General features: G+C 42.3%; 1 protein-coding gene across 1 annotated transcript; it reads left to right on the forward strand.

The window, feature by feature from the left end:
• Positions 1-1377: 1377 nt before the first annotated feature.
• On the forward strand, positions 1378-21065 carry LOC115167123 (START domain-containing protein 10). The gene is made up of 6 exons (XM_029721235.1): positions 1378-1826; positions 14940-15087; positions 15898-16001; positions 16591-16708; positions 20141-20193; positions 20746-21065. Exons 1-6 carry the CDS (start codon positions 1680-1682, stop codon positions 20965-20967), a joined length of 792 nt encoding a protein of 263 aa, XP_029577095.1. The 5' UTR covers positions 1378-1679; the 3' UTR covers positions 20968-21065.
• The last annotated feature ends 1112 nt before the right edge of the window (positions 21066-22177 follow it).

Consider the following 22177-nt stretch of genomic DNA (forward strand, 5'->3'; position numbering starts at 1 on the left):
CTCCTTTTTTTTGTTGACGTTGAGTGAGAAGTTATTTTCCTGGCACTACTCTCCCAGGGCCCTCACCTCCTCCCTGTAGGATGTCTCGTCATTGTTGGTAATCAGGCCTACTACTGTTGTGTCGTCTGCAAACTTGAAGATTGAGTTGGAGGCATGCTTGGCCACACAGTCATGGGTGAACAGGGAGTACATGAGGGGGCTGAGCACACACCTTTGTTGGGCCCCTGTGTTGAGGATCAACGAAGTGGAGGTGTTGTTTCCTACCTTCACCACCTTGGGGCGGCCCGTCACGAAGTCCAGGACCAAGTTGCACAGGGCGGGGTTCATTCCCAGGGTCCCGAGCTTAATGATGAGTTTGTAGGGTACTCATCGTTAAGAAGAACAGGTTGTTTAATCTGTCCATTTAAAGTAGAATATGGTCATTTAGATTAATCGGCTATCATACTGGTGTAGCTTTGTGCTTGTAGTTGGGTCAGGTTACCAGGGCAGATGTCTTGAAGTGACAAGGGTCAGTGGCTCACAAAAGTGCTCTGAGCCATGTTTACTGCAAGCTCCCACTGAACTCCAATGAATTGTGTTGGTGGGATCAACTCCCTGCCTACCTGTAGACTCACAAAGCCTGTGGCCTCACATTACTGTGGTAAAGTTGAACAGCCTTCCCTTGAAAGGGAAACCCATCTGTATAGTTTCACTGACAACGTCTGTCCCCTGGATTCAATATCATCAACCATTGAGGTAGTCAATTGTGGTCAGGTTTCATTGTTAGAAAGGCAATGAATTGGGTCCTATTATCATGGATGAATAGCAAGCTAAGATAAATGTCACACATCATCATCATCATCATCATCATCATCGTCATCATCATCATGACTGTTCTTCAGGTGGATGAGTGGTAGAATGTATTCTCAAAACCATTGTTCATATTTTTTACATTTTATTTCAGGTGGCAACTAGTGGTTGTGGCAATGCAAAACTGAAATAAAACCTTAAAACACATCTAAAATAATATGCCTAATCTGTAGGAGCCCACATCGTTGTCCTTATATACAGTGACTCATTAGTGGACAGAGTGACGTTTTTAAATATGCAACATTAATAAAAATGTGATTATAAAGTGATTATAAACGTTATTACAGGTTGCTAGATAAAAGGCTACGTTTTTTCACCTACCCTCACCAGCAGACAATTAGACCAAAACAAACACATCATAAACATGACACCTGATCATGTTGTTCATCTGTCAGTGTGACTAACTACGCGGCCATGTTGTGTTGTCTAGGACTACCGCACCTGATACCGGCACCTTGGTAACCGGACGCCTCTACCTATTTACCGTGCTGCACCACAGTGACTAGTGATGGGGTGTGAGAGCTTCAGAGGCAGGGGACTTTAGGACGACGTAGCGGTGGCAGAATCAACAGGACTCCGGACAAAAGTCCTCGAAAATTAGTCTTACCTCTACCTTCAAATTAGTTTCTACTTGTTATTGGGACTTGAATTGTTACTGAATATCCCCTGGAAAGCACTTTGTGCTGACATCTACCATAACCATCGAACTCAGCACTGCAGTGGGAGCTAACAAAGGCAAAGGAAGATCTAATACAAAAGGAGATTACCACTTTCTGTCTGTTGTCTCCTACTGATACATTTGTACCACATCACAAGTAGGGTACAAGAAGATGCCCGTTCAGATACCAGACGATACAGACTTTACCTCCTTCAAGGAACAATGTGAAAACCAGGAAGGATGGACAGCGCGCTACTACAAGGGAAACGTGACGGTGTGGTGCAGGGATGAAGAGTGTAAAACTATCCAGAAACTAAAGGCAAGTGTGTCGCTACTACAGATTAATTCTGGTACGTCTGGTGCTGTGCTTAAAGAGAAAGCACTGCACTGCGGAGAGGAGAGGAGACTGGAAGTCAGGTTTCCAGGAGAAACCGAAATATTGTAGCGCTTCTCAAGATTAGTATCATTTTATTTTCAACTGAACAGGTTTGAATCTAACGTGTGGAATCATAATGATACTTTCCCTAACTTTAAAATCAATACGATCATCAATACATCCTGTATACAGCCGTATTCATGATATTGTGTCTGGAGTAGACTTGAGAAGTTCGACTTGAGATGTAGGTTTACCTTTGTGAATAACATGGCATTGAGTAATTCCCCTGTTCATACAAAGTTAATATGTTCTGATTAGATAGGTGACTAAGTACACCAGGGTTTAGGCTTCATAACACACTGGTGACTGTTAACATAGTCAACCACAACTTATTATAATGTGTGCTGGTCTCTTAACCATATTAGTGGCACATAATGACAAATACTGTCAGTGTCTCTCCATCACTTGGGATGCATCTCAATAGTCTACAGTAGACTTAGAGACCCCTGGAGCATTCTATTACCCATACTGCTGTGGTTCTCTTCTGTCCTCCACCTTAGAGACCCCTGGAGCATTCTATTACCCATACTGCTGTGGTTCTCTTCTGTCCTCCCCCTTAGAGACCCCTGGAGCATTCTATTACCCATACTGCTGTGGTTCTCTTCTGTCCTCCCCCTTAGAGACACCTGGAGCATTCTATTACCCATACTGCTGTGTTTCTCTTCTGTCCTCCCCCTTAGAGACCCCTGGAGCATTATATTACCCATACTGCTGTGTTTCTCTTCTGTCCTCCCCTGGAGCGTTCTATTACCCATACTGCTGTGTTTCTCTTCTGTCCTCCCCCTTAGAGACCCCTGGAGCATTCTATTACCCATACTGCTGTGTTTCTCTTCTGTCATCCCCTGGAGCATTATATTACCCATACTGCGGTGTTTCTCTTCTGTCCTCCCCCCTTAGAGACCCCTGGAGCATTCTATTACCCATACTGCTGTGTTTCTCTTCTGTCATCCCCTGGAGCATTATATTACCCATACTGCTGTGTTTCTCTTCTGTCCTCCCCCTTAGAGATCCCTCGAGCATTCTATTACCCATACTGCTGTGGTTCTCTTCTGTCCTCCCCCTTAGAGACCCCTGGAGCATTCTATTACCCATACTGCTGTGTTTCTCTTCTGTCCTCCCCCTTAGAGACCCCTGGAGCATTCTATTACCCATACTGCTGTGGTTCTCTTCTGTCCTCCCCCTTAGAGACCCCTGGATCATTCTATTACCCATACTGCTGTGTTTCTCTTCTGTCCTCCCCCTTAGAGACCCCTGGGGCATTCTATTACCCATACTGCTGTGTTTCTCTTCTGTCCTCCCCTGGAGCATTCTATTACCCATACTGCTGTGTTTCTCTTCTGTCCTCCCCCTTAGAGACCCCTGGGGCATTCTATTACCCATGCTGCGGTGTTTCTCTTCTGTCCTCCCCCCTTAGAGACCCCTGGAGCATTCTATTACCCATACTGCTGTGTTTCTCTTCTGTCATCCCCTGGAGCATTATATTACCCATACTGCTGTGTTTCTCTTCTGTCCTCCCCCTTAGAGACCCCTGGAGCATTCTATTACCCATAATGCTGTGGTTCTCTTCTTTCCTCCCCCCTTAGAGACCCCTGGAGCATTCTATTACCCATACTGCTGTGGTTCTCTTCTGTCCTCCCCCTTAGAGACCCCTGGAGCATTCTATTTCCCATACTGCTGGGGTTCTCTTCTGTCCTCCCCCTTAGAGACCCCTGGAGCATTCTATTACCCATACTGCTGTGGTTCTCTTCTGTCCTCCCCTGGAGCGTTCTATTACCCATACTGCTGTGTTTCTCTTCAGTCCTCCCCTGGAGCATTCTATTACCCATACTGCTGTGTTTCTCTTCTGTCCTCCCCCTTAGAGACCCCTGGAGCATTCTATTACCCATACTGCTGTGGTTCTCTTCTGTCCTCCCCCTTAGAGACCCCTGGAGCATTCTATTACTCATACTGCTGTGTTTCTCTTCTGTCCTCCCCCTTAGAGACCCCTGGGGCATTCTATTACCCATACTGCTGTGTTTCTCTTCTGTCCTCCCCTGGAGCATTCTATTACCCATACTGCTGTGTTTCTCTTCTGTCCTCCCCCGTAGAGATCCTTCGAGCATTCTATTACCCATACTGCTGTGGTTCTCTTCTGTCCTCCCCTGGAGCATTCTATTACCCATACTGCTGTGTTTCTCTTCTGTCCTCCCCCGTAGAGATCCTTCGAGCATTCTATTACCCATACTGCTGTGGTTCTCTTCTGTCCTCCCCTGGAGCATTCTATTACCCATACTGCTGTGTTTCTCTTCAGTCCTCCCCTGGAGCATTCTATTACCCATACTGCTGTGGTTCTCTTCTGTCCTCCCCTGGAGCGTTCTATTACCCATACTGCTGTGTTTCTCTTCTGTCCTCCCCTGGAGCATTCTATTACCCATACTGCTGTGTTTCTCTTCTGTCCTCCCCCTTAGAGACCCCTGGAGCATTCTATTACCCATACTGCTGTGTTTCTCTTCTGTCCTCCCCCTTAGAGACCCCTGGAGCGTTCTATTACCCATACTGCTGTGTTTCTCTTCTGTCCTCCCCCTTAGAGACCCCTGGGGCATTCTATTACCCATACTACTGTGTTTCTCTTCTGTCCTCCCCTGGAGCATTCTATTACCCATACTGCTGTGTTTCTCTTCTGTCCTCCCCCTTAGAGACCCCTGGGGCATTCTATTACCCATACTGCTGTGTTTCTCTTCTGTCCTCCCCCTTAGAGATCCCTCGAGCATTCTATTACCCATACTGCTGTGTCAGCTCTAATACACTCTCTCCTATACTGTAACACTCACTAGATAAATAACTGCTGAGGTTTCTCATCTTCTCATCTTGCAGCAAATGCTTGTTGATACGAGAGTAGTTTATTCAGTCTCAGAGCTTCATGTCTAGTGAATAGGGCTGACATGATAATAATGATGATGATGATGATGATGATGAGAGAGAGAGAGAGAGAGAGAGAGAGAGAGAGAGAGAGCTTATCAGAGAGAGAGAGCTTATTTATTAAAAGGAGAGCTTCCTCTCATTTATGATCATTTAGGACAGCAACATTATGCAGTACAATGTACCAAGAATGTTGCGGTTTCCGAAAGCATTGCCTACACTCTGAGAAAAAAATGGTTCCAGAAAGGTTCTTCGGTTGTCCCCAAAGGAGAACCCTTTTTGGTTCCTTGTAGAATCGTTTTTCAGTTCCAGGTAGAACCCTGTTGGTTCCATATGGAACCCTCTGTGGAAAGGGCCTCACATGGAACCCCAAAGGGTTCTACCTGGAACCAAATAGGGTTCTTCAAAGGGTTCTCTATGGTGACAGCCAATAACCCTTTTTAGGTTCTAGATAGCACCTTTTTGTCTAATTCTGTACTCATGTCCTAAAATACTCATCAGTTCTAGAGGATTCATTCACATTTCATGGAAGGTTTGTTATTGCACCATTGGATAGGAATTCAGGTGGATCCCAATTCTGCCCTACAGTATAGCAGTATAGCAGTATAGTAGTAAAGTAGCATAGCAGTATAGCAGCAGAGCAGTATAGTAGCAGATCAGTATAGTAGCATAACAGTATAACAGTATAGTAGTATAGCAGTATTTTAGTATAGCAGTATAGTAGTAAAGTAGCATAGCAGGATAGCAGTTTAGCAGCATAGCAGTATAGTAGCAGAGCAGTATAGTAGCATAGCAGTATAACAGTATAGTAGTATAGCAGGATAGTAGCATAGCAGTATAGTAGTATATTAGTATAGTACCATTACAGTATAACAGCATAGTAGTATAGCAATATACTAATACAGCAGTATAGTGGTATAGTAGCCTAGCAGCATACCAATATAGCAGTATAGCAGCATTGTAGTATAGTAGTATAGTAGTATAGTACCATAGCAGTATAGCAGTGTAGTAGTATAGTAGTATATTAGTATAGTAATATAGCAGTGTAGCAGTGTAGCAGTATATTGGTATAGTAGCAAAGTAGTATAGTAGTATATTAGCATAGTAGTACAGCAGTATAGTAGAATAGCAACATATTAGTATATTAGTATGGTAGTATAGTAGTATAGTTGCATAACAATATAGTAGTATAGCAGTATATTGATATAGAAGTATATTAGTATAGTGGTATAGCAGCACTGTAGTATAGTAGTATATCAATATAGTAGTATATCAGTATAGTAGTATATCAGTATATTAGTATAGTGGCATAGCAGTATAGTAGTACAGTAGTATAGTGGTATAATAGCATAGCAGTATAGCAATATATTAGTATGGTAGTATAGTAGCACAGCAGTATAGTAGTAATATAGTAGTATAGCAGTATATTAATATAGTGGTATAGTAGTATGTTAAAATAGCAGTGTAGCAGTATAGTAGTATAGCAGTATATCAATAGACCAGTATAGTAGTATAGCAGTATATTAATATAGCAGTATATCAATAGACCGGTATAGTAGTATAGCAGTATATCAATATAGCAGTAATTTAGCATAGTAGTAGCAGTATAGCTGTGCTGTACTATATTAGTATAGCAGTCTAGTAGTATAGTGGTACAACAGTATAGTAGTATGGTGGTATAGCAGTATAGTAGTATATATGTGTAGTAGTATAGTAAAATAGCAGCATAGTAGTTTATTTGTATATTGGGATATTAATATAGTAGTATAGCAGCATAGTAGTATAGAAGTATAGCGGTATATTAGTACATCAACATGGTAGTATAGAAGCATAGTACAGTTGTAGTATAGGAGTATAGTATTCTATTGGCATAGTGGTATAGTAGCATAGCAGAATAGTAGTATAGCAGTATAGTAGTATATTGGTATAGTATTAAACTAGTATAGCAATATGTCAATATAGCAGAATAGTAGTATAGTAGTATAGCGGCATAGTAGTATGTTAGTATAGTATTATTGTAGTATTGTAGTATAACAGTGCAGTAGTATAGCAGTATACTAATATAGCAATATAGTAGTATAGTAGTATAGCAGAACATTGATATAGCAGTATAGTGGTATAGCAGTATACCATCATAGCAGCATAGTAGTATACTAGTATAGCAGTATATTAGTATATTAGTATATTAGTATGGCAGTACATTAACATAGTGGTATAGTAGTGTAGCAGTACAGGACCATAGTAGTATATTGGCATAGCAGTATAGTAGGATAATAGTATAGTAGTATACTAGTATAGTATAGTATTATAGTAGTGTAGCAGTATATTAATATTGCAGAATAGCAGTATGGTAGTATAGTCGCATAGCAGGATGGTAGTATAGCAGTATATTATTGCAGTATTGTAGTATGGTAGTATAGCAGTATATTATTATAGCAGTATACCAACATAGCAGTAGGATAGTAGTATATTAGGATAGTAGTATAGCAATACATTAGTATAGTGGTATATTAATTTTGCAGCATAGTAGTATATCAGTAGACCAGTATAGTGGTATAGAAGCATATTAGTATAGTAGCATGGTAGTATAGTAGCATAGCAGCATAGTAGTATATTGGTACATTTACATTTTAGTCATTTAGCAGACGCTCTTATCCAGAGCGACTTACAGTAGTGAATGCATACATTTCATACATTTCTTTCTCCGTACTGGTCCCCCATGGGAATCGAACCCACAGCCCTGGCGTTGCAAACACCATGCTCTACCAACTGAGCCACACGGGATCTACTGGTACACCAGTATAGTAGTATAGTAGTATAGCGGTATAATAGTATAGGAGTGTCGTAGTGCATTTGCATAGCAGTATATTAGTACAGTAGTATAGCAGGATAGAAGTATAGCAGTATGTTAGTGTAGTATTATGGTAGTATAGCAGTATTTTAATATAGCAGTATATCAGTATAGTAGGATAGCAGTATAGCGGTGTAGTAGTATATTAGTATAGTATTATTGTAGTATAGTAGTATATGTGTGTAGTATAGTGGTATACTAATATAGCGGTATAGTTGTATAGCAATATACCAGTATAGCAGTATTGTAATGTAGTAGTATACTAGTATAGAGGTATATTAATGTAGCAGTAGTATTGTAGTATAGTAGTATAGCAGTATAATAGCATGGTAGCATAGTAGTATAGAAGTGTAGTAGTATATTGGCATAGCAGTATATTAGTATCATAGTATAGTAGTATAGTAGTATTGCAGTGTAGTAATATATGAGTATAGTGTTATAGTAGTTTAGCAGTATATTAATATAGTAGTATAGTAGTGTGGCAGTATAGTAGTGTAGTGGGATAGTAGTATAGCGGTATAGTAGTATATTAGTATATTATCATTGTAGTATAGCAGTATAACAGTATAGTAGTATAGCAGTATATTGACATAGCAGTATGTTAGTATAGCAGTATATTGACAGAGCAGTATAGTAGTATAGCAGTATACCACCATAGCAGTGTAGTAGCATAGTAGTATAGCAGTACTGTTGTATATTAGTATAGTAGTATAGTGGTGTATTTGTGCCATAGTATAGCAGTATATTAGTATACTAGTATAGTAGCATAGTAACATGGTTGCATAGTCGTATAATAGTATATTAGTGAAGCAATATAGTAGTATTGTAGCATAGTAGTATAGTAGCATAGCAGGATAGCAGTATAGCAGTATAGCGGTATATCAATATAGCAGTATAGTAGTATAGTACCATAGTAGTATATTGGTATAGCAGTATAGTAGCATTGCAGTATATTAGTATGGTAGTATAGTAGTATTGTAGCATAGTGGCATAGTAGTATATCAGTGTAGCATTATATTGGTATACTAGTATAGTGGTATAGTAGCATATCAGTATATTAGTATATTGGTATGGTAGCATAGTAGCCTAGTAGTATATGAGTATAGCCGTTTATTAGTAGTGTAGTTGTATATTACTATAGGAGTATAGTAGTATACTGGTATAGTGGTATAGTTGTATATTGGTTTAGCAGCATAGTAGTATAGTGGAATAGTAGTGTAGTGGTATTGTAGTATAGTAGCATAGCAGTATAGCCGTATAGCCTATGTTGACCTAATGTAGATGCATACTGTAACCAAGTAGGGTCCAAATAATTCATTCAGAAACAGAACTCTCAACACACTAGACGATATTACGCAATATGTATTGTATACTTCTATATTATATAGTAGTCCTACAGTAGGTAAGACTCAATCATCTGACCATACCTCTGTAGCTATACTGTAGTCCTAGGGTAAGACTAGGTCATCAGACAGTTTCTGTCTGTCAGAAAGCTAAGGCAGGCTGGGTCTCTGATGTGACGTCCACCCAGGAGAGGTCCTGAAAAATGAAGAGTGGAAAACTTTCGTAATGGCTAGCAGCTAGTAACGAGGAAACCCTATTCCCCCTGCTGCCAGGCCAAGAGGGTAACAGCTCTTACTGAAGGAACTCCAGCTGATCCCGTCTGGAACCCAGATAAAGAGGCAAGACAAAAGAAACAGGGTATGAATGATGAATTGTTTAGAAGGATGAATGAGAAAACAAATGTTGACGCCCGGAACAAACATCAACAAAACAAGAGATGATGTCTAGATTGATCTCTCTTTATAGTACATGAATATTTCCGGGGCAGTGATGCACTTCTTGGCTCCTGAATAATAGAACATAGAGTTAGGTATTGACGACATTCCATTCAGAGGGACATAACCTAACCTAAGGAGGCAACCCAGGCAGTGGAAATGAGGAGCGACTAGGCCTTCTGTTAGAAGCCAGGCCCAGACAGGGGTTGGACAGGGGGATGTGATGGTGAATTATTAACTCAACCTAAGCGATCTACTGATTGAGTTACGTGGAGCCGTTTGCTACGTTGATCCGACACACAATATCTGATTGTGTCACACCTGGCATGCTATACAGCACTGTAGTCCCTGCACACTGATTAACTAAAGGCATCCTGTAAGATTTAGAATGGAAGGAAGTGGAATCCTTATTCCGGTCTTGGCCTACCTAACCCCTCTTTACAGTTTTCCTATCCTGTACTTTACACCTCTATGATAATGGGTCAAATTGAATTGAATGAATCCACTCTTTGTCCTGTTGTTTCCACTTGAATCTTGAATCCTGTCTTTTCTTAATTATTTACTCACAAAGAGTCCAACATTTGATGAGCCGTTTGATCAGCCAAATAACCAGTGGTCCCCACTGAAGATGAGTTTCATAGAATCAAGCTCATTGATCACAGAAGAGACAAAATAAACATATTTACTTCAGCTATGAAGAGCACCAGGAAAGTAAACTAAGTTGTACATTATAATGCATTATGCACAGCTAATAAGGTGTTAGAAATGCGCTTATAATGCTTATAATCCATACGAAATGTTATGGGAAACTCCTGTTGCAGCCTCATGGTTATATACAAACACTAAACTTCTGACCACTGGCTCCTCTCTCTAAGTCCTTCCTTCCTCTCCCAAACACAAGGAAAGGCTAGGGGCCACCATTATTAGAAAAGATCTGATCAAATAAGAGAAGAAAATATACATGGGCAGGGCCACTGAGTTGAGCATAGTTTACTCTACGATAAACCGTTCTCTCATTAAGAAGCTAAATTACATTTAATCTTTTCACAAATAGTTTCATATTTAAATATTTAAATTGCACAACAATTCCATGTCTGGCCTCCCGAGTGGTGCAGCGGTCTGAGGCGTCACTACAGACCCGGGTTCGATCCCAGGCTGTGTCGCAGTCGGCCGCGACTGGGAGAACCATGAGGCGGTGCACAATTGGTCCAGCATCGTCCGGGTTAGGGGAGGGTTTGGCCCAGCGTCGTCCGGGTAAGGGGAGGGTTTGGTCGAGCATCGTCCGGGTTAGGGGAGGGTTTGGCCCAGCGTCGTCCGGGTTAGGGGAGGGTTTGGCCCAGCGTCGTCCGGGTAAGGGGAGGGTTTGGCCGGCCGGCCGGGATGTCCTTGTCCCATCGCGCTCTAGCTACTCCTAGTGGCAGGTAGGATGCATGCACGCTGACTTCGGTCACCAGCTGTAGGGTGTTTCCTCCAACACATTGGTGTGGCATGTGGTGTAAAGTACTTAAGTACAAATACTTCCAATTAGTTTTTAGGGTATCTGTATTTTACTATTTATATGTTTTACAACTTTTACGTCACTACATTCCTAAAGAAAATTATGTACTTTTTACTCCATACATTTTCCCTGACACCCAAAGGTATTCGTTACTTTTGGAATGCTTAGCAGGACAGATTTTTTTTCTAATTCACACAGTTATCAAGAGAACATCCCTGGTCATCCCTAATGCTTCTGATCTGGCGGACTCATTAAACACATGCTTCATTCATCTGAGTGTAGGAGCGTGACCCTGGCTATCCGTAAATTAATAAAACAAGAAATTATGCCGTCTGGTTTGCTTTCTGAGGTCTTGGCTGATTTCTTTTGATTTTCCCATGATGTCAAGCAAAGAGGCACTTGAGTTTGAAGGTAGGCCTTGAAATACATCCACAAGAACACCTTCAATTGACCCAAATGATGTCAATTAGCCTATCTGTCATGATTGTGTGTAGAGCAGGACCAAGGCGCAGCGTGCTCTGAGTTCCACATTTTATTTTAGTGAAACTTTACAACCAACAAACCGTGACGACAGAGGTGCTACATGCACTGACTCAAAATAAGATCCCACAAACAACAGGTGAGAAAAGGCTCCCTAATCGTCGCCGGAGGCTCTGGACCGTGAATCGTCGCCGGAGGAACTGGACTGTGGATCACCCCCGGGGACTCCGGACTGGGAGCCCTCGCTGAAGGCTCTGGACTGGGAACCGTTGCTGGAGGCTCCGGACCTTGGATCGTCTCTGGAGGCTCCGGGCCCTGGATCATCACTGGAGGCTCCGGGCCCTGGATCATTCCTGGAGGCTCCGTGCCATGGATCGTCACTAGAGGCTCCGGGCGGTGGATCGTCACTAGAGGCTCTGAACCGTGGGCCGTCTCAGGAGGTTCCGGATCGTGGGCCGTCTCAGGAGGTTCCGGACCGTGGGCCGTCTCAGGAGGTTCCGGACCGTGGGCCGTCTCAGGAGGTTCCGGACCGTGGACCGTCGGCGGAAGCTCTGGACTGGGAACTGTCGCCGGAAGCTCTGCACTGGGAACTGTCGCCGGATGCTCTGGACTATGAAGGCGCACTGGAGGCTTGGTGCGTGGAGCTAGAACAGGTGGCACCAGACTGGTGACACGCACTTCAGGGCGAGTGTGAGGAGGAGGCACAGGACGTACTGGACTGGGGAGGCGCACTGGAGGCCTGATGCGTGGGGCCGGTACAGGTGGCACCGGACTAGTGACACGCACTTCAGGGCGAGTGCAGGGAGGAGGCACAGGACGTACTAGACTGTGGAGGCGCACCGGAGGTCTGGAGCGTAGAGCCGGTGCAGTATGTACTGGACCGTAGAGGCACACTGGAGGTCTGGAGCGTAGAGCTGGCACAACACGTCCTGGACAGATGACCACAATCGCACGGCAAGTGCGGGGGGCTGGCACAGGACGCACTGGGCTGTGGAGGCGCACTGGAGACACGGTGTGTAGAACCGGCACACATTGTACCGAAACGGTGACACACACCTCAGGGCGAGTGCGTGGGGGAGACACAGGACGTACCGGACTGGGGAGGCGCACTGGAGGCCAGATGTGTAAAACTGGTGCATATGACACCGGACTGGTGTCACGCTCCTCAGCACGCCCGCTCTGCAGCGCTCTCAACGCCAACACCTCTCTCCGGAATCTTTTGTCGAGTTCCTCACTCGACTCCCCGACTGGCTCTGGTTCACCCCTCGGCTCCGCCGACCACTCTGTGTGTCCCTCCCCCCCAAAATATTTGGGCTGTCTTTTGGGCTTGCGTCCTGGCCGCGCACCCTGGCGTCGTCGTCGTTCCTCCTTCGCTGCTTCCGCCTGTTTCCATGGCAGGCTTTTGTCTCCTGCAATTATTTCCTCACAAGTCCAGGATGTCCTCCACTCCTGGCTTTCCTCCCAGGCCCAGGATCCCTGCTCCTCCTGGGCACGCTGCTTGGTCCGTTGGTGGTGGGATCTTCTGTCATGATTGTGTGTAGAGAAGGACCAATGCGTAGCGTGCTCTGAGTTCCACATTTTATTTTAGTGAAACTTTACAACCAACAAAAAAAAAGAAACAACCAACAAACCATGACGACAGAGCTGCTACATGCACTGACTCAAAATAAGATCCCACAAACAACAGGTGGGAAAAGGCTGCCTAAATATGATCCCCAATCAGAGACAACGAGATTCAGCTGCCTCTGATTGGGAACCATATCAGGCCAACATAGAAATACAAAGACAAGAGTACCCACCCTAATCACACCCTGACCTAACCAAAATAGAGAATAAAAAGGATCTCTAAGGTCAGGGCGTGACACTATCAGAAGCTTCTAAAGCCATGACATTATTTTCTGGAATTTTCCAAGCTGTTTAAAGGCACAGTCAACTTAGTGTATGTAAACTTCTGACCCACTGGAATTGTGATAAAGTGAATTATACGTGAAATAATATGTCTGTAAACAATTGTTGGAAAAATTACTTGTGTCATGCACAAAGTAGATGTCCTAACTAACTTGCCAAAACTATAGTTTGTTAACAAGAAATTTGTGGAGTGGTTGAAAAACGAGTTTTAATGACTCCAACCTAAGTGTATGGAAAATTCCCACTTCAACTGTATATATACATTTGTCTTGGACATAAAAACACTCAAACCCAAACACAAGGAAAGGCTTGAAGACCCCCAGCTATCCCACGCTCCCATCCCACTCTGCTGCTGTGGCGCAGGCAGAACTGTATATATATCAGTCACTCAGTGATGCGTCAGAGATATGGGGGAAATCCACTTGTTTGCTTGTTTACGTTGTAATATAATACACTGTGCTTGGCTTGTAGCTAGGCCTACTGTAAACAGTTTAACATGATGTACACTATACTGTATATAGTTTAATATGATGTACACTTTACTGTATAGGGTTTAATATGATGTACACTATACTGTATAGAGTTTAATATGATGTACACTATACTGTATAGAGTTTAACATGATGTACACTATACTGTATAGAGTTTAATATGATGTACACTATACTGTATAGAGTTTAATATGATGTACACTATACTGTATAGGGTTTAATATGATGTACACTATACTGTATAGAGTTTAATATGATGTACACTATACTGTATAGAGTTTAATATGATGTACATTATACTGTATAATGAGCATTAGGATAGATGTAATGTAAACAGGGAGCATTAGGATGGATGTAATGTAAACAGGGAGCATTAGGATGGATGCAATGCAAACAGAGAGCATTAGGATGGATGTAATGTCAACAGAGAGCATTAGGATGGATGTAATCTTATGTAATATCTCCAAGGCAACACTTCCTATAGTTTATTTTTAATTCAACTAATATATATCCTATGGTAAATGAATGTAGTTAGGTCCTGGTTTATTCCGTTGGTTCCATGTGGTCACACAGGAATTACAGTAATAGAATATATTCAACTTCCTCAACTTCAAATGTTGTTGTTATGGTGGTGTAATGTACTGTATTCCCACCTGGAGATCTTTTGAAATCTAGTTGATGAAGGTTTTCTGCACAGTGTAATCTTTACTGTAAAACACAGACTGATCTATTGGGAACATTCCAACAGTGTTAACTGTAACATAAATCCTTCTGGAATCAAGTCTGTAGCAGGTTTTTGTGTCAGATCTATTTTTATGGCATGCACTACTACATCGTTCTAAACTTCGTCGATACTAAAGACAGTTACAGCTTCAGAGGACCCAGTTCAGGCAAGTCGAATCAATCTCTGTTTTACCTTGTTATTCATAGCTAACCTAGTCCTATGTAATTACACAGTAATTAGCAGTAGCAGAACAGTAGTGGCATAGAAATTACTATGTAATAACGTGGTAACAAGGTTTAAGGTTATTACACAGATATATCTATCAATACATTTTTTAATATAATGTGTTGTTTAACTTATTGTTTCAGATGAGGATAGTGTGTAAGGACGTGACTGCTGAGACCCTTTACGACGTCCTTCATGACACCAGCTACCGGAAGAACTGGGACAGCAACATGATCGACACCCATGATATCGGCAGACTTACTGTCAACGCAGACGTAGGATATTACTCCTGTGAGTTAGTGTCAGAAATAGGATATTACTCCTGAGAGTTATTTTCAGACAGGATATTACTCCTGAGAGTTAGTTTCAGACAGGATATTACTCCTGAGAGTTAGTTTCAGAAATAGGATTTTACTCCTGAGAGTTATTGTCAGATGTAGGATGGGGAGGGGAGGATGGGGAGGAGGAGGAGGAGGGGGAATATGAGGAAGAGCTGAAAGAGGAGGAGGGGGAGGAGAAAGAGGAGAAAGAGGAGGAGGGGGAGGAGGAAGAGAGGAAGGGGAGGAGGAGGGGAGGAGGAGGAGGAAGAGGAGGGGGAGGAGGAGGAGGAGGAAGAAGAGGAGGAATAGGAGGAGGAGGAGAAAGAGGAGGAGGGGGAGTGGGAGGAGAAAGAGAATGAGGGGGAGGAGAAAGAGGGGGAGTAGGAGGAGATTGAGGGGGAGGAGGAGAAAGAGGAGGAGAAAGAGGAGGAGGAGGAGGAAGAGGAGGAGGGGGAGGAGGAGGAGAAAGAGGATTCTGAACTGCCGAACGTGAACACCAGTCAGTATGAGTCAGTATGCAACAGATGTAGTAGACTGAACCATGTTTCTCAAAGTGAAATGTGTTTTTATGATTAGGCCTGCTGTAACCACATGTTGCAGATGAAAGGTACAGCAATCTAATCAGGCATAGAAATAGACTGTATAGACTGGGTTGTGAGGCAGTTTGTCACTGAGAATCATTGAGAACTCTAGAGAACTAGACAATAGAATGCTACTGTATGTGGACATTTGGACTCATGAAACATCTTCCACTGAAGTCATGTTGTCATTGTGTTTGTAGGGAAGTGCCCGAGCCCCCTGAAGAACAGGGACTTTATCACCATGAGATCATGGCTTCCTCTGGGCAACGACTACCTGATCATCAACTACTCTGTCAAACACCCGGTATGTACCTTTATCTACACACGGTGTTGCTTTGCTCTGAATATTATCAACCGTGGGGCTCCCGAGCGGCGCAGAGGTCTAAGGCACTGCATCTCAGTGCAAGAGGTGTCACTGCAGTCCCTGGTTTGAATCCAGGCTGTATCACATCCGGCCTTGATTAGGAGGAGCACCGGTGGTAGGGTCGTCATCGCAAATAAGAATTTGTTCTTAACTGACTTGCCTAGTTACATAAAAACAACGTCACAATGGACGAGTGGCTGGACCTCTTTTTCATACAAGTAGGATTACAAAGATGATTTGACTTATCTAAAGTTGTACATGTCGTCTAGTGAATTTTGTACAATAGATAGATTCCATTAGTGCTGTTTGGCAGAGTCAGTGAGAAAGTTCTGCCAGAGGCCCAGTCACTGTAGAAGTCAGGTGAACATCTCTAAATGACTCTGTTGTGACTCAGAACAGAAGAAATCTGGTTTGTTAAACAGAAGAAGTCTAAACATAATGTGAACAGCTGACTGCTTTCATGTGTTATGGTAATCCATGTATGAATAATACTTTCATTTGATTAGTCATTTGATTGGTCTTATTCCAGCAATATCCACCCAGAAAGGACTGTGTGAGAGCGGTGTCTCTGCTGACAGGCTACTTGATTCAGTCCAACGGAGCAAACTCCTCCACTCTCTATTACCTAACGCAGGTCGATCCCAAAGGTAAGCCTTTTAACTGGTTATATACAGTACTGTACATCTAAATGATTTACATAACATCATGTTTTGGTGTTTACAGTACAGCTGTCGTATAGAGGGGACCAAAGGGCAGCGTGTATAGTGCTCATTATGATATTTATTAACTCAAAAACACTAAAGACAAAATAACAAACGGCAAACGATCAGAATACAGTTCTGTCATGTACAGAGACTAAACAGAAAATAACTGCCCACAAACACAGGTGTGAAAAAAACCCTACTTAAATATGATCTCCAATTAGAGGCAACGAGGACCAGCTGCCTCCAATTGAAGATCAACCCCCCCCAAAAAAACATAGAAATAGAAAAACTAGAACTTAAACATAGAAATAGAAAACATAGAAAACCACACAAAACGCCCCCTGTCACGCCCTGACCTACTCTACTATAGAAAATAACATCTTACAAGGGTCAGGACGTGACAGCAGCTCTATGCTGGTCAACACCGGATCTGGATACAGTGCATCGCTGTCATAGGGTGCTATGAGAAAACTGCTCTGTCTGTTTGTGTACGTAACACCAGTCCTATTAGCTCAAACTCCCCTGGCTTCACTCCACACTGAGAGAGTCCTGTTGAAATACCTCTGTGTACACAGACACAGGTCTTAGGAAGGAATCAGGCAAAGATCAAACGCAACAAGATTATGTTTCATAAGTAACTTAAAAAATAATAATAATCTATTAGGCCGATGATATGACCTGTGGCATATCCTTCCTATCAAAGATATTTAAGGTGCTTTTAATGACCGTGCTCTAAAGAAGGCCATTGCTGACAGAAAGCTTGCATCTGATCTCACATTGCATCTGATTAAAGTGAGGAGAGACTGTTTCACTATAGTATACAGTATGTCTTCTCTTGCACCTTTTGTAAACACAATGTCAGGGGGCAGCAGATCAACACATTGTCTGAAAGGACTCTGTGTGCTCCATTGTAATTTAACAACACTTTTCATCATTGGACCTAGTTTATAATACAGCTTAACTCCAGCCAAATGTCTGTCCTTGAGTGTGAAGAGACTCAGTGTGTGTGTGTCCTTGAGTGTGAAGATACTCAGTGTGTGTGTGTGTGTGTGTCCTTGAGTGTGAAGATACTCAGTGTTTGTGTGTGTGTCCTTGAGGGAGAAGAGACTCAGTGAGTGTGTGTGTGTGTGTCCTTGAGGGTGAAGAGACTCAGTGAGTGTGTGTGTGTGTCTGTCCTTGAGTGTGAAGATACTCAGTGTGTGTGTGTGTCCTTGAGGGTGAAGCATCAGGAAGCCTTTGATGCCCCCTGCACCAGTATAACACCACTGCTGCTGAAGACATGTTTTCTGAATCTGCTGATGTCATCTGTTTTCTGTGCTGCTCCAAGCTACCCCGTTGATAATAAATGCCTTCTGTTCCATTGATGTGTGTGTGTGTGTGTGTGTGTGTGTGTGTCCTTGAGTGTGAAGAGACTCGCTGTGTGTGTGTGTGTGTGTGTGTGTGTGTGTGTGTGTGTGTGTGTGTCCTTGAGTGTGAAGAGACTCGCTGTGTGTGTGTGTGTGTCCTTGAGTGTGAAGAGACTCGCTGTGTGTGTGTGTGTGTGTGTGTGTGTGTGTGTGTGTGTGTGTGTGTGTGTGTGTGTGTGTGTGTGTGTGTGTGTGTGTGCGTTGCTGCAAAGCTCATATTCATGGCATGGAATCCCCAGAAGCTATGAACAGCTGGAAAGGTATCGTCACACTTCTGTACTGTATACTGCCTTTACTGTAAACCATAGGTCCTATAGGAACTATATCTACTGTCTACTGTCCTTACTGTAAACCATAGGTCCTGTAGGAACTATATCTACTGTCTACTGTCCTTACTGTAAACCATAGGTCCTATAGGAACTATATCTACTGTCTACTGTCTTTACTGTAAACCATAGGTCCTGTAGGAACTATATCTACTGTCTACTGTCCTTACTGTAAACCAGGGGTCCTGTAGGAACTATATCTACTGTCTACTGTCCTTATTGTAAACCAGGAGTCCTGTAGGAACTATATCAACTGTATACTGTCCTTACTGTAAGCCAGGGGTCCTGCAGGAACTAAATATACTGTATACTGTCCTTACTGTAAACCATAGGTCCTATAGGAACTATATATACTGTCTACTGTCCTTACTGTAAACCAGGGGTCCTGTAGGAACTATATTTACTGTATACTGTCCTTACTGTAAGCCAGGGGTCCTGCAGGAACTAAATATACTGTATACTGTCCTTACTGTAAACCATAGGTCCTATAGGAACTATATCTACTGTCTACTGTCTTTACTGTAAACCATGGGTCCTGCAGAAACTAAATCTACTGTATACTGTCCTTACTGTAAACCAGGGGTCCTGTAGGAACTATATCTACTGTCTACTGTCTTTACGGTAAACCAGGGGTCCTGCAGAAACTAAATCTACTGTATACTGTCCGTACTGTAAACCAGGAGTCCTATAGGAACTATATCTACTGTCTACTGTCCTGACTTTAAACCAGGGGTCCTGTAGGAACTAAATCTACTATATACTGTCCTTACTGTAAACCAGGGGTCCTGCAGGAACTAAATCTACTGTATACTGTCCTTACTGTAAACCAGGGGTCCTATAGGAACTATATCTACTGTCTACTGTCCTGACTGTAAACCAGGGGTCCTGTAGGAACTAAATCTACTGTATACTGTCCTTACTGTAAACCAGGGGTCCTGTAGGAACTAAATCTACTGTATACTGTCCTTACTGTAAACCAGGGGTCCTGTAGGAACTATATCTACTGTCTACTGTCCTTACTGTAAACCATAAGTCCTGTAGGAACTAAATCTACTGTATACTGTCCTTACTGTAAACCAGGGGTCCCGCAGGAACTAAATCTACTGTATACTGTCCTTACTGTAAACCAGGGGTCCTATAGGAACTATATATACTGTCTACTGTCCTTACTGTAAACCAGGGGTCCTGTAGGAACTATATCTACTGTATACTGTCCTTACTGTAAACCAGGAGTCCTATAGGAACTATATCTACTGTCTACTGTCCTTACTGTAAACCAGGGGTCCTATAGGAACTATATCTACTGTCTACTGTCCTTACTGTAAACCAGGGGTCCTGCAGAAACTAAATCTACTGTATACTGTCCGTACTGTAAACCAGGAGTCCTATAGGAACTATATCTACTGTCTACTGTCCTGACTTTAAACCAGGGGTCCTGTAGGAACTAAATCTACTGTATACTGTCCTTACTGTAAACCATAGGTCCTGTATGAACTATATCAACAGGAAGCAGTGTGTTTTTGTAAGGAGTGAAAAACACATTTTTGCTAGTATTGTGTTTGCTATCATAGGCCTGCCTACTAGAAATACTTGAGGAGTATTGTATTGGTGTTGTACCTTCATGTTTTTTCTTTGGACTGCAGGTTCGCTTCCCAAGTGGGTGGTGAATAGAGCTTCTCAGTTCGTAGCACCAAAGGTAATATTATCAATCTGGACCATCTGATAATCAATCTGGTCCATCTGTCAGTGTATTATGGCTGTTTGTAACGGTGGGTTTATATGTGAAAATGTGGTCGTTTTAATACATTGGATTTAAATGTTTAAAGAAGATTAGTTGAAATGAGGACGAAAAGAGATCCTAATAAAATAAAGTCTGTTTTAAGCGAGAACTAGAGAGATTGTTCCTAACAAATCCCATGGGGTAGTCTATATTATCCATCTCTGGTTTGGGAAAGAGAGAAATGATTGTATATCTCTGCCTCCATCTATTGGTTTCAGGAAGTACATGCATTTCCCAAAGATATTTTGACTGTTTTGATTCTAAAATCACTAATCATGGACACCATTAAAAGTAATACCGTGGTGTTATAACTCATTATTACACATTTAACAACTATTTATAAACACATAATTTACAGTTTATTGCTTACTTATAAAACCCCTCAAAACATGTCTGCATGGCTTATCTAGTAGGCTCTTAATTAACATATTCATTTAGAATCTGAATATTTCTGCTCCTTCCCCCTAGGCCATGAAGAAGATCTACAAGGCCTGTCAGAAGTATCCAGAGTGGAAGAGGAAGCACAACCCTAACCTGAAGCCCTGGATTTATCCGGAGCAGAACACCTTACCGTGTATTAACGTGTCTGACCTTGTACTACAGAGAGCCGACTCACTGGAGAACATTGATGAGAGCCGCCTGACGGAGGAGAAACAAGCACAACATCACAGCGATGACGAAGAGACCTAGGTTTACTCTGAGTGAAGACACTGGTTGTTTGTAATTGTGTGGTTGTGTTTAAAATGGCACCCTATTCCCTATATAGTGTATTACTTTTGTGCAGGCTCTGGTCAAAAGTAGTGCACTATATAGGAAATAGGGTGCCATTTGGGACACAAACTCTGTGTTGAGTTTGGTGTGTGTGTGTGAGTGTGTGAGTGTGAGTGTGTGAGTGTGAGTGTGTGTGTGTGTACAGTACAAATAATGTACATGTATGATAGACTATCATTTTGATCTGCAAATTTGCCCTGTTGCATTTAGTTGCTAATTTATCTATAACTTATTAAATCAGAAGGGTTTAACAGGGTATTTTCATATAGCATGACAAATTAGGGAAAAAGTCAGACATATTCTTTAAAAAAAATGGACGACGTATTTACGGTGCTATCGTTTCAATTAAATAGTATAATATCTCATTGACAGTGATAATAGAGTAAACCTTTGAGTAAAACTTTGTGTCTCTTTAAAAAAAAACGAATTTGAAGACAATATTTCAAGACCCTATTCACGTTTGATTTGACTAAGTTTTAATTTGGCTCCTGAGGGGATGCAGCGGTCCAAGGCACTGCATCTCAGTACAAGAGGCTTCACTGCACAAATCCAGGCTTCATCCCATTCGGCTGTGATTGGGAGTCCCATAGGGCGGCACCCATCATCGCCCGGGGTAGGTCGTCATTGTAAATAATAATTTGATTTTAACTGACTTGCCTGGCTAAATAAAAACAAACAGAAAAAATACAGTAGCCTTTACCAATACAGGCAGCCTACTACAGTATATTTCCAGGTCTCTAGTGCCTCCCAGTGGCAGTAATATGTCATAACATTTCCTCATCCCCCAGTGTTCCGGAAGCCATGAGCTGTTAGAACAATGGAATGTCAAGTTTGTTAGGAAGTGAATTAGCATAATGCACCAAGACATGTGTGCTTTTGTACAGTGAATGGCCCACTGAGGCTCCTAATGAGAGTCACGGGGGAGGAGAGATGGCAGCATAACCTGTTTGGAATCATTATCATCAGTCATAATCTGTTATAGTTTTTTATCACCTTAGGGGTCATGAAGCATGTTTAGTTGTTAAAAGGTCATTACATCACTTATACTTTGGTGTTGCCTGTTCTGACTGAATATCAAAGATTATGTCTTTATTAATTAATAAAGTTATTATTAGGCATGTGTTTTCAT

Source organism: Salmo trutta, chromosome 3 (assembly GCF_901001165.1).
Source record: "Salmo trutta chromosome 3, fSalTru1.1, whole genome shotgun sequence".
NCBI classification, from domain to species: domain Eukaryota; kingdom Metazoa; phylum Chordata; class Actinopteri; order Salmoniformes; family Salmonidae; genus Salmo; species Salmo trutta.

What these genes read in the sequence shown, in the direction of transcription:
- LOC115167123 (XM_029721235.1), top strand. Translation starts at nt 1,680, where the DNA reads ATGCCCGTTCAGATACCAGACGATACAGACTTTACCTCCTTCAAGGAA. An exon ending in ACTACTCTGTCAAACACCCG is followed by an intron (nt 16,002 to 16,590) that starts GTATGTACCTTT and finishes GTCTTATTCCAG; the next exon opens with CAATATCCACCCAGAAAGGA. An exon ending in CTCAGTTCGTAGCACCAAAG is followed by an intron (nt 20,194 to 20,745) that starts GTAATATTATCA and finishes CCTTCCCCCTAG; the next exon opens with GCCATGAAGAAGATCTACAA.